General features: G+C 35.4%; 1 protein-coding gene and 1 long non-coding RNA gene across 6 annotated transcripts; one reads left to right on the plus strand and one right to left on the minus strand.

Moving 5' to 3' along the window:
• Window positions 1–1,936: 1,936 nt before the first annotated feature.
• Window positions 1,937–2,402, minus strand: LOC148698128 (uncharacterized). Its single transcript, XM_088690383.1, has 2 exons — window positions 2,136–2,402; window positions 1,937–2,086 (listed from the first exon to the last, which is right to left on the minus strand). The coding sequence occupies exons 1-2, from the start codon at window positions 2,400–2,402 to the stop codon at window positions 1,937–1,939; spliced, it is 417 nt and encodes a 138-aa protein (XP_088546509.1).
• A 10,228-nt stretch (window positions 2,403–12,630) lies between these two features.
• LOC137725483 (uncharacterized) lies at window positions 12,631–14,598 on the plus strand. 5 transcript variants are annotated; one of them, XR_015960863.1, is made up of 5 exons: window positions 12,732–13,035; window positions 13,207–13,335; window positions 13,527–13,553; window positions 13,695–13,819; window positions 14,022–14,598. It is a non-coding gene; the product is annotated as an uncharacterized LOC137725483 (long non-coding RNA). The 5 variants fall into 5 exon arrangements; XR_015960860.1 differs by having other exon boundaries at window positions 12,735–13,035; window positions 14,083–14,598; XR_015960862.1 differs by having other exon boundaries at window positions 12,735–13,035; window positions 14,096–14,598.
• The last annotated feature ends 2,299 nt before the right edge of the window (window positions 14,599–16,897 follow it).

Below are 16,897 nucleotides of genomic sequence, written 5' to 3' on the forward strand. Positions count from 1 at the left end.
AGAGGGAGAAGAGGGGTGGGTTGCGAAGGAGGGGTTCTGGGCTTGGAAGGAAGGTTTTGAGGGCCAAGGGGGCAGGATCAACAGGGAAGATGGGAAGGGAAGGGGATCTGGGTTTGGGATTTTTGGGTTTTTTTTTAATATTTAATTTTTTTTTTTTTTTTAAAGAAAATGGGTCATGCCTCAAGCCACATTAGCATTTTAACGGAGGAATTAACAAACAACTGACGGAAGGTATGAAATTGAAACAAATTCGTAAATGAGGTATGACATTGAAAATTTTTTAAAACGAGGTATGAAACTGTTAATGACCTAATAATTGAGCTAGTTCTGTGTAATTTACCTTAACATTTGATTTACAAATAAAAGGAAATACTACTAAATTGTTCATGCAAAACTCAATTACTATCCAAACTCTTTAAAAACTTTTCTCTAGTTTAAAGGAGAAACGTTAGATTTTGATCTAATCGTTAAGGCCATCTCCAATCGAAGGGTCCAGAGGGTCGAAAGTAACCCGAAAACCGTTTCCAACCGAGAGTTAGGCTAGAGGGCTCGTGGAATCTAAGAGGGGCCCATGGAATTTGAAAGGGTCAAAGGGCTGGAGAGCTGGTTGCATGCAGCCAGCCAGCCTGGGGCTGGCCAAAAAAAACATTAATCCTGTCGGTTATAACTAATAGGAATGCTTAAGCTAAAATTTAAATGCAACGGCTAGCTGACGTCAGCTAGCCGTTGCATTTTATTTTTCTTTTTTTTTTTTATAGTTTTATTATTATTTTTTATTTACAAAATTTTTCCTATAACTTCTATTTTTGATATTTTTTTTTAAATTCTATTTTTTTTTTCTATAACTTTTATTTTACAAAATTTGTTTCATTTTTTTTTTTAAATTCCATTTTTCCCTATAACTTCTATTTCACAAAATTTGTTTCATATTTTTTTTTCTATAACTTCTATTTCACAAAATTTGTTTCATATTTTTTTTAAATTATATTTTTTTTCCTATAACTTCTATTTCACAAAATTTGTTTCATATTTAAAAAAAAAAATTCCTATAACTTCCTAAGCCATTATACAACATTAAATTAAATTAAGTAACATGAAACAACATTAAACAATATGAAACAACATTAAAAACATTAACCAACATACAAATTATACAACATAAAAAAAAACATTTAACAACATAAAACTTAAAAAACATTTAACAACATTTTTAAAAACATTTAACAACATAAAACTTAAACGCCTACTCCATGCTTCTTTTGGCCTAAAGATGTGCAACAAGATCCTATTGTAGGTACTTATTTGTGGCACAAGAACGTATCATTCTATAGCACCTCATGTACTCATTTACAGAGATACTACCAGTTCTTGGATTGAAAGGCAAATTAAGCCCATCATATATTTTTGCACGAGCCCTTCTTGACTTATTTGGATCTTTTTGGTCGTCATCGGACTCTTAATCAATATATCTATCTCGCTTATCCTCCACTATCATATTGTGTAATATGATGCAAGACATCATGATGACGTCCAAATTTTCTCGACTCCACCCTCTTACCGATTTGCTGATGATCTTCCACCGTGCTTGTAAAATACCGAAAGCTCTCTCAACATCTTTCCGATATGCCTCTTGGTGTAAGGTAAACAACTTTTATGTGTCATTCCTAGGGTTTGGAATTACTTGGACAAGTGTCGCCCACTTTGGGTAAATGTCATCTACCAAGTAATACCTCATATTGTATTGACGGCTGTTGATGTAGTAGTCAAGTTGAGGTGCTTTACCTTCCTTCAAGTTATTAAAGATGGGTGAACGCCCAAGAACTGTAATGTCATTTTGGGATCCAGGGACTCCAAAGAAAGCATGCCAGATCCATGTGTCATATGAAGCAACTGCCTCTAACACAACAGTTGGCTTTCTGGACCTTTCGCCAAAGCCTCATTGCCATCCTATGGGACAGCTCTTCCAATCCCAATGCATGCAGTCTAATGACCCTATCATGCCCGGAAACCCACGGTCTTCAGCTTTGCGAATGAGCCAATTTAGATCTTCTTGATTTGGCTCGTGGAGGTACTCGTCTTTGTAAACCTGAACAATTATGTCACAGAATTGTTCAAGAGTATAAAGGCATGTAAACTTTAGACATACCATGGTTTTCATCCATCGAATCAGCTGGGGAGTCATAGGCCATCATTCGGAGTGCAACAGTAACCTTCTGATAAGTTAAGAAATCAGGGCGGCCTACTTTGTCCCATTTCTGTCGAAAGTATGGATTGACCTGCTGGATATCACGAAGTAAACGCTCAAAAACATGACGCCTCATCCGGAAGCAACATCTGAAATCCTCTTCTATGTACACCGAGTTGGGGTTGAAGTAGTTGTTCATCAGATTGGCATGCGCCATCACTCTGTTTCGTGGTTTGTAAGAGCGACCAGTAATAGAGCCACCCCATTGAGGTTGTTCCTTAGTTGGCTGACACACCATGGCCGCAGCCATGGCTGCTGCTCTGTTTTGTTTGTTGCGCCTTACTTGAACTTTTTCATCAGACCCCTCATCTTCTCGTCTTATTTGCGCCCATTTTGCTTCCAATTTGGAATTGGATGAGGAACCCCAGTTGGAATCCGAAGAGGATCCAAAGTTGGAATTCATTGCAAACTTGAATTGAAAGAGATTGAATTGAAATAGATTGAATTCAAAGTTGTGTGAATTATAGCCCAATATCCACCCTATTTATAGCAAAAAAAAAAAATTCAAATCCAACGGCTAGCTGACGTTACTTAGCTGTTAGATTTGAATTTAAGTTGTAGTTTTTAAATAATAAATTATGTTTGGCCCAATGGCCCTTTAGCCCTCGATTGGAGACGGTATTTTGTGATAGGGCTAAAACGAGCCCTATGACCCTCGGTTGGAGATGGAGGCAAATATGACCTTGTACTGTTCATTAAAATATTAATATCTTGGAGGGTCAGATGGCTAAAACGAACCATCTGGCCAGCCCTCAGTTGGAGATGGCCTAAGACTTGGATGCTAGGGGCCATACCGATGACAGACCAACCTGTTACAAGATCCTAATCCAGCGGCAATAAACGTAACAATAGTGCTACAATTTGCACATTATTTACAATAATACTATAAACGTTGAGTATGAACTGGGTCTTAATAAATTAATTAGGTAATTATTAGGAAATGACCTAGCTTGGTAAAGGCAAATCATATTTTAGGGTAATTACATTTTGTACCCTCAAATTTAGATGCAATTGCAACCTCATACAATATTTTTAAAATATTTCAATCTCACACACTTACTTATCATTTCATTTCAATGCCATACATCCATTAAATATTCTGTTAAGTAATCTGTTAAATGATAATGTAGCTAATGCAGAACCCTCACTTTGATTAATTAGTGCCATGTGGAAAAGAAGAAAAGGGAACCTAATTGTTTAAAATATTTAAAAAACTACAAAAACAATTTAAAATAAAAATCTAAATCCTCCAGCACCACGACCAAACCACCCCCGAAACCCTTTGCCGTAAAGAGAAACTTCCACAGCTTCCATCTACGATCAGCCATGGGTAAAGTTCACGGATCATTCGCACATGCCTTCATCCCTTCACGCAAGGACCTGCAAACAGATCTCGACCCACCGCCGCACCACGAATCTGTTCTGAACCACCACCATGATATCAGGCCCGATGAACCACAAAGACCTACCCCAGACCCGCTACATCCACGGGCACGGCCTGCTTGCCTCGAGCAGATGTAACCAAAAGGCTCGGTACCCTTACCCTATGTGCACTGCATCCCACACCAGACTACCACCGTGTAGCGCCTGCCTGAAGCCAAAACCTCCGTTTTTTTTTTTTTTTTTTTTTTTTTTTCTATTTTCGTGCTGAAAGGGGGCTTCAAGCCCAGATCCTACTTCATCAATTTTAAATGGAGTTGAAATGAAATTTTCAAAATCTTTTCAATTTTTTCAAAGTTGCAAATCAAAGCAATTCATAGAATGAACACAATTTCATCAATTTGGAGCTTTTGAAGTTGTTAATGGATGAAAGAGGAGGAGAGGGTGAGTTTGGAGAAAGAAAGACGGTAGGTTGCTCGAGAAAATGCAGGTGGGCCCTTTTTATTATTTTTAATATTTATGTGGATAAATTTAACTGTCACGTCATCATTTAACAGAAAATTTAACGAAATATTTAACAATTGTATGATATTAAAATGAAATGATAGGTAAGGTATAAAATTAAAATGTTTTAAGGATGTTGTATGATGCAAACTGTAATTTACCCTATATTTTAATATGGTATTCTTTCGTCCTTTTTATTTTTCTTATATTTTAATGTGATTAACTGTGGACTTTCCTTTTTTCCAGCTCTCTTTTCTCTTCAACGTGATAATTTCACCATATAATATAAATAATTAAAATCGGTTTTCCTCTTCATTGTCATCATTTGAAACAATAACAGAGTTAGATTGGGGTCAATGAATGCAAATGACCCCCAATACGCTTTTATTTTTTCGAGAAAAACTAATAAAAAAAATTTGAAAATTTTGAGTTTTAATGATAAGGACAAAATAAAGGGTAAAATAAATAGTACCAAGATTGATTTTTTAGTATAAAATTGTGGTTTTTCTTTAAAGTGAACAATATCGTGAGTTTTTCATTAAAACTCTCATTTTCTAACACTAATAATAGTCAGCAACCTAAAATCCCTTACCGATCAGCCAAGCATAACCCCTATTACCAAGATTTCTTGAATTTAGAGGTTCTAAAATGTCCTATTGTGAATTAATTGTGGCTCAGCCACTGATTTGGAAAATTAGCATCATCTGATAATTTCATGACAAACTATTTTTTCAGACAAGCAAGTCCGCCAACTTACTGAAAATTGTCAATTTACTCTTTTAAGTGTGTCACTTCACGTGACTTAATTAAATTTACAAAAAATGAAAATAGAATAGCTTTGAATATTGTAGAAGAAAAGAAATTGGTAGTTTTTAGACCTACTTCAATCTTTGAAGTAAAACTCAAATTTTAGGTTCTAAATTTACCCCAACTTGCTCCAACCCTTGAGGCAAATATGAGTCAAAATTCAAAACTCATTTTTGGGCAAAATTTAGCCTAGGATTACCCTATGAGTTAGTGGGGTTAGCCCACCATATATGTATATTTTTTTTAGTTTTATATTTATAAATTTATTGAATTCAACGGTTAAGATCTAATTTAATAAAATCTAACAGTAAAAAATATATCCAACGGTCCAAATTTAAATTCAACGGCTAAAGTAATTAAAATGAATTCTTTTATGTGTTTCATATGCTTTCATAATATTTCACGAGTTTCATGGTGTCGGCTAGTGATTTTTCAATATTTGTCAGAATCTAAATACTTTAAGGTTAAAATGTTCATAAAATTAAATTAGGATAGTCTACATAGTTTTATCTTTTAAAAAAGTTACTTTAAGAAGAAAAAAAAAATTAGCCTAAATTCATTCTCTAATAATTTGGAGCTAAAATTTTAACTCATAAGGGTTGAAGCAAAAAAAGTTGTTTCTAGGTTAAAACCTAAATTTTTTGGGATAAAAATTTTAGGTTTTAACCCAAGAGTTGAAGATGGTCTTAAAGAATTTAAGAACTTAATTTAATAAAAATATATATAATTTAAAGAATTAATTTTTACTCATATAAAAATACTAAAACCAAATCAGCATATTACAATATACCATGTATACTGCTAGATTAATTTATTATTTAAAACTAAATATTAGGAACATCACATGTATGTGTGCTACAATATATCATTTTTCTAATAGAGGTAGAAACTACTTATATTGATGAATTGTATGATTTTATCTCTACTACATAAGTGGTACAAATGTGATACAAATAGAATGTAATCTCTCAAGTAAGACATTTTATGATTGAAGCACTCTAATGGGCTCCCTCAATGAGTTCCTAGGGAGGATCTGAAAATTTTGACCTTCAATGACTCCCTATCATACTTCGAGAATAGCGAAAAAATCTCTAGGAGCTCCTAAATCTAGGGAGCGAGAAAGGATTCCTTAAGAGCATCTTCAAAGAAGATGTCAAAATGTCTAAATTAGGAATACCAGTAAAAAAGACAACAGTAATGTTTTCCAACTGAGAAGCCAAATCTGATGTAGCATGACATGAAATGACATCTCTCCCCATTGCTGCCAAATTTGATAGCACCTTCAAATTTTTTTTTTTTTGATTAATTATTAAATACTTTTTATTAAATTTTTATTAGTTTAAAGCATTGTCTTTCTGTTTCTTTCCATTACCAATGCAATATTTAAATATTTTTATACCTTTTTATTCATTTTCTTTCATTCCCAATGCAAAGAAAATAAATATGAATTTTTATTTTATGTTTAAAATTTGGTAGATCGGGTGGAGAGTAAAACTTTAAAAAATGTCAAAGTGTCACATAAGCCTTCAAATTTTAAGTTTAAAATTTGGCATCCCCTTTGGAGATGGTCTAAATGATCTTAGCATAAATTACTATTTTTGAATAAATTTTCAAATAAAAAAACTCTATTTATATTGGTTCATAATTTTTATCTGTCCCTAAATTAGAGAGTATGGTTGAAGTAAAAGGTTTTTAGGGAGTTTCTAAAATAATTTTTTAACATTTTAAGCTAAAATTTAACTTAAAAATAAAGTAGTATTTAACGACTTGAGTAGAGCAGTATTTAACAAAATATGTAAACACATGTTGTTATCAATGTCCCATAAATAGAGTAAAAAGAGTACAATTCTTAGGGGAGACACGCCTTCACCCCTAAAAAAGGTGCTTTCTTCCATAGGTGGTGCTTGTTATTCCAGCTCACTCCTTTAGGAGGATGCTGAGAGGGCTCCAATGAAGAAGAACTATTGAAGAATCTCGACACTCTACTCAAGTTGAATCCGTATGCAAAGATTGCAAGAAGGATGTTGCTTTTGGCTATGGAGCAGAATATGGAGACTAAGGAACCCAATAAAGGAGAAAAGTTTAGTATTAAAAGCTTATGGCTCATTCCTACTTCATCTAATAATTCTTGATAACAATAAATGAGAATGTTGCGAATTTCTTGGCTACATATATTAATCATCAAAGGCTCAAAGTGAGGAATGGGTGGGAGAAGTGGAGCATAAGAATGGGGGAGAGTCATACTTTGGTTCGAATTTGAAAGAAATGAGTTGGAAAAAAAAAAGAAAAAAGGGAAATAATATCAACGTTATTTAAAAAGGAGTCTCTGGATGATCTCGCCGTTGAATTACGAATGCCTCACCTAGAGATCGTGTATCCAAAAGCTGAAGTCACACAATAACGTAAAGAGCCACTTTTTGTTTATTGTGCACACGCAATATGACATCCCTCATCGCTGTTGTCTTGATGCCATAACTTTCGAAACCACACCTCTAAATCTGGATGTCACGGTTCGATGTTACGAAGTTGAAATTGCCACATGCTATAAGATAAAAACTGTATGCATTTCGATTTACTTTGAAATGCATGGTCTTTGAATAACTATACATCCCCAAGAGAAACAACCATTTTAGATACATGGTTAGGCCCATTGTGGGACCATGTTTTTATAGGGCTGGAGTAAGGCTGATCAGAATACAAATACCTCGGAAGCCCAGTCATGGACTTAACAGTTTCCATCTCAAAGCTGCACAAATGGATCAGCGATGCCACCATCATCTTCCTTCAAAGCAATGGGCGAAGTCTTATACTTTGCTGAGATTCATCATGATTGTTCCACAAAATACAGAAACATGATCCGATATGGAATCAACCAGGTTTCCTATATTCTCGGAGATTTTTACAATCTAGGGATTTTGTGTGCGCAGTAAGTAATCATACTCTTGAGATTATGCAATATCTACTCCTAGATATCCTCTGAGGTTCTCCCAATTTAATATGAATTATATTTCCTAAAATGACTATATCTCGACTTGTATAAATATGCCTTTTTAGGGTTCATCTGGGCCACCTGAACTGCATGGCTTGCAGTTATTGCTGCTTTGGTCTGGGCCTCGGTTCCAACTTAGGCATCCTGATCCTAGGCCTCATGCCTTGGTGTTGTTAGGTTTTCACGCCATAAAGGGCAATTGGGCAGCTCCTTGTGCCATCGCCTGATGGCCTTGTGGTGGCTTCTAGATAATGGTCACAGTGGTGGTATTGCTACACAGCGATAGGGCTCATGCCGTCGCGTTGAGCCTTGAGGATCGTCGGCGTGAACTGCATCTGGATCTGTATCATTTGACGTAGGGTGTTTTGTTCATCGTAGCTTTAGAATTTTCTACAAATGTATCATTTCTCTAGGGACTGATCAAGAACTTTTCTAGGAAAAATCCAATGATACTAAGTGTGAAAAATTCAATGTTACAGAAAATCCTAAAAGCAAATGCCAAAGCCTTTTTTGACAATATTAAATCGAGTTCTCAATGAAAGCACCAATTTGTGATAGAAAAACTCTATCATCTTTAGTCTTGACGAATTTGTACCTACAATACAACAAACACCTTTGATCAAGGTCAAAGCCTCATGCGCCCTTAAGGTGGAGAAGTTTGGCCAATAAATCATTGATGCCTAAGTCAGTTTCTCTGAAAATGCAGAGAGTTTATTGCTTTAGTGAGTAGCAAAAGCTTACTAGAAAATGGCATAGATAAAGTATCTATAGGGAGGTAGCCAGCCACGGTAGGGTTCTGCTTTGCATGTGGCAATTTTTGATTTGCCAAGGTGAGACATCCTCAAGATGGATGAGGAAAAAATTATCCTGAAGATATTAATTAGGAGATAATAGCTTGGACTAATGAGGTAAGTATCCTTGATTGATTGTGATGAGGATTCCTCACTTGTTTGAGTTGATCTTCAATTAGGAATGTATTAAATATAGGATTTGATGATTAATCCTATCTTTAATGCCCTTGAGTTTATCTAGGAATGTTAAACTGCACGTGAGAATATTTGTGTGCCCTCCCCTTTTATGAAGCCATTGTTGTCTTCTTAGGGAAAATGTCCACATGTTGTATTCTGGTTTTTTGGAATTATTTTTGCTCCATAGTGATCTTTGAGGGAACATTTAAAAGATAGACGGTTTAAATTGTTATAATACATTGCGGAGTGGCCCCAGAGAAAACTTGTATCAAAATGTGTGTCAAAAACGTGTGTCTTTGAATCTTAACTCAAACATATATATGGGGCGGATCTAGAGCACCAATTTTTTTTTCACAACTTTTGACACATGTGTTTTAGGGACCCACTCAATAATGTATTTTAACGATCCGAACCATCTATCTTTTAGAACATTCATAGACCATCCTTGCAAAAAATTAGACAAATCCAAAACCATTAATACATTCATTTGTAGTGAAGAAAATGAACGAATACGGTTCTACAAAAACGATAAACTCTTATTCCAACAGTCATATAGTTTCAAATTTTGGTATTTTTGGTAGACATGACCCTTGAGAGAAGACTTAAAAGATAGACTGTTAGGATCGTTGAACATTACGAAGTAATGTCTACAAAAACATGTCAAAAGTTATGTAAAAAAAATGGTGTCACGGATTCGTCCCCATATATATTATATGAAAATAGTCTACTTATAGGGAATGCTATTGGCACTCCAAAATTATCAATTTACACTCCAAACAAAGGTTTGAAAAGATGTTATGCGCTAATCGGGCGACGAAAACGGACCTAGCGCCTAGGTAGATTTAAGTTAATTTAATATAAAATTTAAATTTATTATATAAATAATATGTTTTTTTTTAAATAATATATATGTAATTAATAACCCTTAGATACTTTTGAAATGGTCCAGATTAATTATCTGGTACAGGATCCTAATCCAGGGGACATGCATGTGTAGGCGTGTGTTTTTATACATTACCCAGCATATTATAAATAGTAAATACTGCACTTGCCATGAAGTAGGTGATGTATGCAAGCCCCCATCAGCTAATTAATTGGATATTATAAATTTTTTGAGTGAAGTGTAGCTTAGGGTATTCAAGAACAACTTCGTCGGATTCATCTGCAAGTTCGTTGATCGAGAGAATCGGAGAAAATGAACCCGCCATGACAAAGAGGAGGAGAAGAAGGAACGAAGAAGATGATATTAACGATATATTTACGTAAGGAGATGAGAAATCATTTTTGAAATTCAAACATAAAACTTCTTATTTACCAGTAAAAAAAATACTACTAAATTGGCCACACAAAACTAAATTACTATCCACACTCTTCAAAAACTTCGCTCTAGTTTAAAGGAGAAACGTTAGATTTGCACATTATTTGCAGTAATACTATAAACGTTGAGTATTATCTGGGTCTTAATAAATTAATTAGGTAATTATTAGGATATAACTTAGCCCGGTAAAGGCAAATCATATTTTAATATGGTATTCTTTCGTCCTTTTTATTTTTCTTATATTTTAATGTGATTAACTGTGTACTTTCCTTTCTTTCGGCTCTCTTTTCTCATTAACGTGATCATTTTTACCGTATAATATAAATAATCATTTGGAGACATTAAGCTCCAATATTCCTCCAATATATATATGCGATTATATATGTATAGATATATATATATATTTATGTATAGATATAATTATGCAAATAAGTATTGGTATAAATATACAAACAAGAACCGAACTGGTAGGAATATCATAAATAGATACTGGGTTTTGTGCTAAGCATCTCAGAAATCTAGATGCTGCAGAAATCTATGTGCTTGGGAACAAGAGCAGAACCGTTTGATTGGGAATGCATTCCATATGCAATTTTTTTTTTTTTTTTCAAATTCTGCATAACATATCAACTTAAAAGCAAGCACACATATATGTATATCTGTATACGTATGCCACATGGATATGAACCGATTGCACTGCAAGAACTCATCCATTAATCCAAAATAGATTCCAGTACGAAACGATGCGACTAAGAGAAGAGCCGCATACAGTTTCTGCATTGAGTAACCAAATAACGGACAGATTGAAAAGTCATAAAAATGTAATCGCATAAGAATGTTATAAAGGTAGAGTTATGAAAGCAAGTAGATTGTTATATTCCTGGTCGCTGTGTGCATTTGTAAATTTTATAGGACGGAGAGTTGGATGGAGATCTCAACCATAGAACACAAGCTATATGGATGAAGTGGAAGAGTGCATCCGGCGTGTTGTGTGACCGTGGTATGCCATTGAAGCTCAAGAAAATTTTTTATAGGACGGCAATAAGGCCAACAATGCTTTATGACACAGAATGTTGAGTAGTGAATCATCAGCACATACATAAAATGGGTGTACCGAGATGAGAATGCTTTGTTGGATGTGTGGGCACACGAGAAAGGATAAGATTAGGAATGAGGATATCCAAGGTAAAGTAGGAGTAGCCGAAATTGAAGGAAAGATGAGAGATAATCGGTTATGGTGGTTTGGACATGTGAAATGACGGCAGAGGTTCAGGGCCGAAGGGGTAGAGGAAGACTTTGGAAGAGACTCTAAGAAAAGACTTAGAGTACTTGGATCTAACGGAAGACGTGGCACAGAATCAAGCGGCATGGCGTTCTAGGATTCATACAGCCGACCCCACTTAGTAGGAAAAGACTTTGTTGTTGTTGTTTGTGTGCATTTGTAAATTACTTGCTTACAGGAAACAAACTTTGTAGTTTCAACTTTCAACACAATCACGTGTGGTCATTCAGAAACTAAGTAGTTCAATTTGAAATGAGCATAAACAAAGTCGACAATAAGTATCATATATTTTTACCTAACATACCAGGTTTCTCAAAGTCATGTCAATAAAATGAAGCAAGAGAGAAATATATGTGCATAGCAAGATGAAGATCTTAACAACTTGAAAAATGAATCAATTTAAGCAAAATTCCCAGGACGCAAACGTACCCTTTTAATCAACTTAAAAATATCGATTTTCATGTTTTTATTCAATCATAATGTCACATTCCGGCCCGGGACGGATCACTTCCCGGGCCCGCTCCACCACCGTAGCACGATATTATCCGCTTTGGGCTTACCATTCCCTCACGATTTTGTTTTTGGGAACTCACGAGCAACTTCCCAGTGGGTCACCCATCATGGGATTGCTCTAACCCCCTTCTCGCTTAACTTCGGAGTTCCTACGGAACCCGAAGCCAGTGAGCTCCCAAAAGGCCTCGTGCTAAGTAGATATGGGAATATACATATAAGGATCACTCCCCTGGATGATGTGGGATGTCACACATAAAGTATACTAAATAAACCATGTAAACTTGTCTTAAGATTGTTGGACAAATAGAGTCTAATTGCTATATAAAATCACATTGAAAATCAAAAAATAATTCATGCAATTACATGAACAATTTAATGCACAGAACAAGAACAAATAATGTTAAATGCACATGATTAGAAAAACTTGAAAATTGGTCAAGGAAAATATTAGATATTATGTCCTTAAGACAAGTTTACATCTCATTACAGTAATCATGGGTTATTGGCGCTTGTCTCTCAAGATACAACAACCATGTCCTTATAATAGCGGCACTTCAAATCACAAGGCTCCAATAAACCATCATTGTGTTGAAAACTCTCTCATATGAACTCAATGAGACTCTTTAGGGTGTGTTTGTTTACCTTCACTAAGCCTCACTAGACTGGACTGGACTAATAATTAGTCCAAGTCCATGTTTGTTAGCAACAAGGACTACGTTTAATGGTATTAACCGGGACTCGCGTCGACTAAAACCTTCGCTAGAAGGTCTTAGCAAGAACCCTCCAGAACGAGCGGATTGCTAGTCCTGCTCTCTCCCTTCTCCTTCGCACCTTCGCCCCTTCGCCCTTTCGTCTTCTTCTTCCTCGTCGCACCTTCACCCTCTCGTCTTCTGCTCCCTTGTGGGTTTCCAGCCACGTACTCTGCGTTCGCCACCAAAAGCCTACTCAAGTGGGCGAATAAGCACTGCGTTCGCCGCCAAAGGCCCCCCTCAACGACCCATTCTCCAACCCCAACAGCCTATTAATTAGGTTTGTGTTAATGGTGTTTGATGAATTTATGTCAGTTTAGGTTAAATTTTGTTAATTTGGATGAATCTCGTTAATGGGGTTTAATAAATTTATGTTAATTTGGATAAATCTTATTGGATATTAAAATTCCATTATTGTTCTTTATTTTTTATTTTATTTTTTTGTCTACAGATTCTTGAAGCAGTAGAGAAAAATGGGAGTTTCAATGTTTTTGGAATCATCGGTTTTGGCATTGGAAGTCTGAGGGGTTTCTTGTTGGGTTTCTATGTTTTCGTCATTTCAGAGCATAAGGAAGTGAGGGTAAATCTTTTATTATCTTTCAGTGGAAATTATCCCTCTGTTTTTTGTTGTTGCTCATGGTGTTTGCTCAATCGATTGGGTATTTTTGTGTTTAGAGATTTTGGATTAAGCAATTGGTTGAACTTGACAGTCTTGCATGTAATTGATTGCATTCAGTATCACCTACATCCTATGAACCGTTGATTTTGCAGGGACACTGTTTTGCAGCTCTGTGAGAGGTACAATTGCTTGTGTATGATTCTTAGAATTGATGCTCTGTATGTAATTTAGAATCTTAGAATTGATTTAAATTTGAATGATGTAGGTAGATGTGAAGTGGGTTAATTTAATGGTTGAATTGGTGGCGGTGGTGGGTGCAGGTAGGGGTGGACATGGTGGCAGAGCTGGTTGGAGTTACATTGGGTTCAAAGGGAAGGAATGTGGTGCTGCAAAATAAGTATGGACCTCCAAGATTGTCAATGACGGTGAAACTCTCCTCAAATAGGTAATTGGTTCCACATTTGAATTAGCCAATTGCTGTTTTAGTATTTTAGAATCTTCGAATTGATTTAAATTTTAATACCGACATAAATTGAGTTGTCCTTGGTGGCATTAGTTTAACTTTAGTGTTAATAAACAACACTCAAAATGTTTTCTACCAAATTATCGTTCATTGCTCATGTGTTCTAGTTGACATTTGTATCTAGAAGTCTGCATGAGCATCTCTTTATGGTTCCCCTTGTATTGCACACTGACTGCCCACAAAAGTTTGATCTTCCAGCTCCATTTGTATTGCACTCTGCGGGACCATAGACAATTGTTGCATTCTATTTATGATGATGCAATCTGTGCATTTGGAGCGATGTAATCTGTGCATTTGGAAGGCTTGGATGCATGTATAGTAGTGACAAATACAACATTAAACTAGACCTTGTATCTGTGGCAAAGGCTCTTCTTCTGAATATATGCCAATCAGCATTCTTGTGAGCCCAGAAGTTTCAGATGTCATATCCTCTCAGAGCAGCAAGCTTGGTTCTTTTTCTCATGGGATTACATATTCTGGACACCCCGTAGCCTGTGCGGTTGCAATTGAAACACTCAAGATCTACATAATTAGTTGAAGGGCATTGAAGAATATGTGAATGAACTCAAGTTTAAGCACAAGTAGTTGCAACTTGTATATGTATTGATAGCTCATGATGGTGAAAAAAATATGTAGACTTTCATGTAAAAGCAAAGTCATTTCCCAATTTTGTTTGTGAGATGAATGATATTTTCAATAAAGCATCTTTTATCTCTTAAAAAAAATGTTTTTTAGACAAGAAAGTGGAAGTTTTCATAATTAAATATAAAAAATAAAAAATAAAAATTTAGTACTGGCTAGTCCGTTACTGCACCAAACGCTTCACAATTTTAGTACTACTTAGTCCAAGCCAAGCCAATCCAGCTTAGTCCCTGAAGTTAGTCCAGTCCAAGATAGTCCGGTGTAACAAACACACCCTTAATGTTTAGTGCACTCTATATATGATTATCTAAAACTACATTAATTACACCCTCTTTGTCAACCAAAAGAGGGTAAAAAGACTATTTAGTCTTCTCTCACATAAAAAAATGATGGGTAATATTGTAATTTCAAATGTCTAAATTTTACTGTTTTTTATTAAAGCATCACCTAGCGGTGAAGTTAAAATATCTCTAATATTTAAAATTCAAAAAACCTCTCACTTCCCTCACATTCTCTCTCTCCCTCTCTCCTTTCCATTTTTCTAAAAAAATGTGTTCATACACACAAAATATGTAGGCAAATGCTAGTGTAAACAATGAAAAGTTCTTTAATTACTGTAGGGGTTTTCCCTATTTATAGAAGTTGAGATGTTTTTTTTGAAAAGCATGTGACTATTGATGAAGCGTTAAAAGTTGTAATTCATTTTAATTAAGATAGGCACATCTTTTCATCAGAATGCACCACTTCTAATTTCCATTTAATTAATAAATTTAATACAATAATAATATTAAATTTTCCAACCAGCTCTGCCACCTGCAAATGCCGTTGTTTTCGACCTTCGTGGTAAAGACTCGAATAGCGTCACTAGTTTCTAGGATCCGAATCGCAACCAAACTACCTTGGTAAAACATTTGCAACCGAAAGTCAAATTGGACTCGAAAACTCGATCAACACTAAGTTTTCAAAATGTGGGTTGTGAGGGTTTTATGAGTCATGGGCGTTATGAGGGGGATTCATCGATTGACCGGGATGTCGGCTTAATGGTGCACTCGGGAGAGGATGAGTGGTTTCGTTGAGAGGAGTGGGTGCGTGTGAGGTGCTTAAGAAGTTGCAATCACTTCCAGTTGTCTACACCGAACACCAGACAAGTATCTCGATGTTAGTTATCACTCAACTTGTCACCTCTCCTCGCCTAACCAATTCAAAATACAAAGCTTTAGTCCATGCCAACCCACCAAATGAAACCCAGTTTGGTGTTCCTAACGGAATGTTAGCTATAACTAGGATATCTCTCTTCCTCTTTCTAGAGCACTGGCTACGGGGATGACATTTCTCTAATGCACAACAAAACTGCATAATTGAATACGGAGGTCTCATTAAGTAAAAAGTGTTTTTAGATTTTTTTTTTTTAGTACAAGCGATATTCTACACTAGAATGAGAGGGGAGAGGGTTTAAATTTCAGATGCAGCAAGTTGAAAAGAAATGTCTTGACCGCTAGGGCAATTTACTACTCGTAAGAAGTGTGTAAAACAACCCAAACACTATTTTAAAGAGCCAATCTAAAAAAACATATCTCCAACAGACTCTATGAAAAAGTCTCTATTATAGTATAATGAACAGTTGCTCTTTAATTTTACAGAGCAACGGTTCATCAGCTGAATATTAAAAAAATAAATAAAACTCAAGGGTGGGCCTTTTTTTTTAAGAGCAACGATAGCAAATTCATTCAATACAAAAAAAGGTTGATTACAATACAAACCACAAAGAGGGGACAACAGAGCAGCCCCTCACAAAACAACCAACCATTACATTCAAGCACAAAAAGATCAAACAACAGGTCAGGAGGTTCCTCGAATCAAGACTGAAAATCCTCACGATGCAATGAGGGTTGTTTTAAAAAAAATGAGTAAGTTGAATTTGAATGTTTTCAAAGTTTGTTAGAATAAAGAGTGTTCTTGAAGATGAAAATTAAACTAATAGCTAAATTAATTTTTAACATTGTTCACTTGCTAATTTAAAAAAAATTAAAAATTCCTTGGAGATGCTCTTTTGATTTGTGCAAATTATTTCGCACTTTCTTGTTGTGCATGGTAGGAAAATCTTGACGGGCCAAAAGCCTCTGCTTGGACACAAAAGATTAAACACGTACTGTCACACTGCTTGGACATAAAGGCTCGTTTGGTAGGTATAATGGGATGAGTTATTTTCAATCAAATTGGATCTGTAACTCAGCAAATGTTTGTCTAGAAAAATTGTAACAAATAAGAAAAACCTTCGATCTTCTTTTCAGTTTTGCAGCGATCTGCTTCTTCGATCTGCCGGTGTTCATCGTTTTTGTTTTAGCTAGCGTTCTTCTT

Source organism: Pyrus communis, chromosome 3, assembly GCF_041283825.1.
Source record: "Pyrus communis isolate YQ-2024b chromosome 3, ASM4128382v1, whole genome shotgun sequence".
Classification (NCBI taxonomy): Eukaryota; Viridiplantae; Streptophyta; class Magnoliopsida; order Rosales; family Rosaceae; genus Pyrus; species Pyrus communis.

Excerpts from the sequence above, each read along its gene's own strand:
- LOC148698128 (XM_088690383.1), bottom strand. The coding sequence starts at position 2,402 with ATGGCGCATGCCAATCTGATGAACAACTACTTCAACCCCAACTCGGTG. Across the intron at positions 2,087-2,135 it reads AAAACCATGGTATGTCTAAA|GTTTACAAAGACGAGTACCT; the intron begins GTTTACATGCCT and ends ATAATTGTTCAG.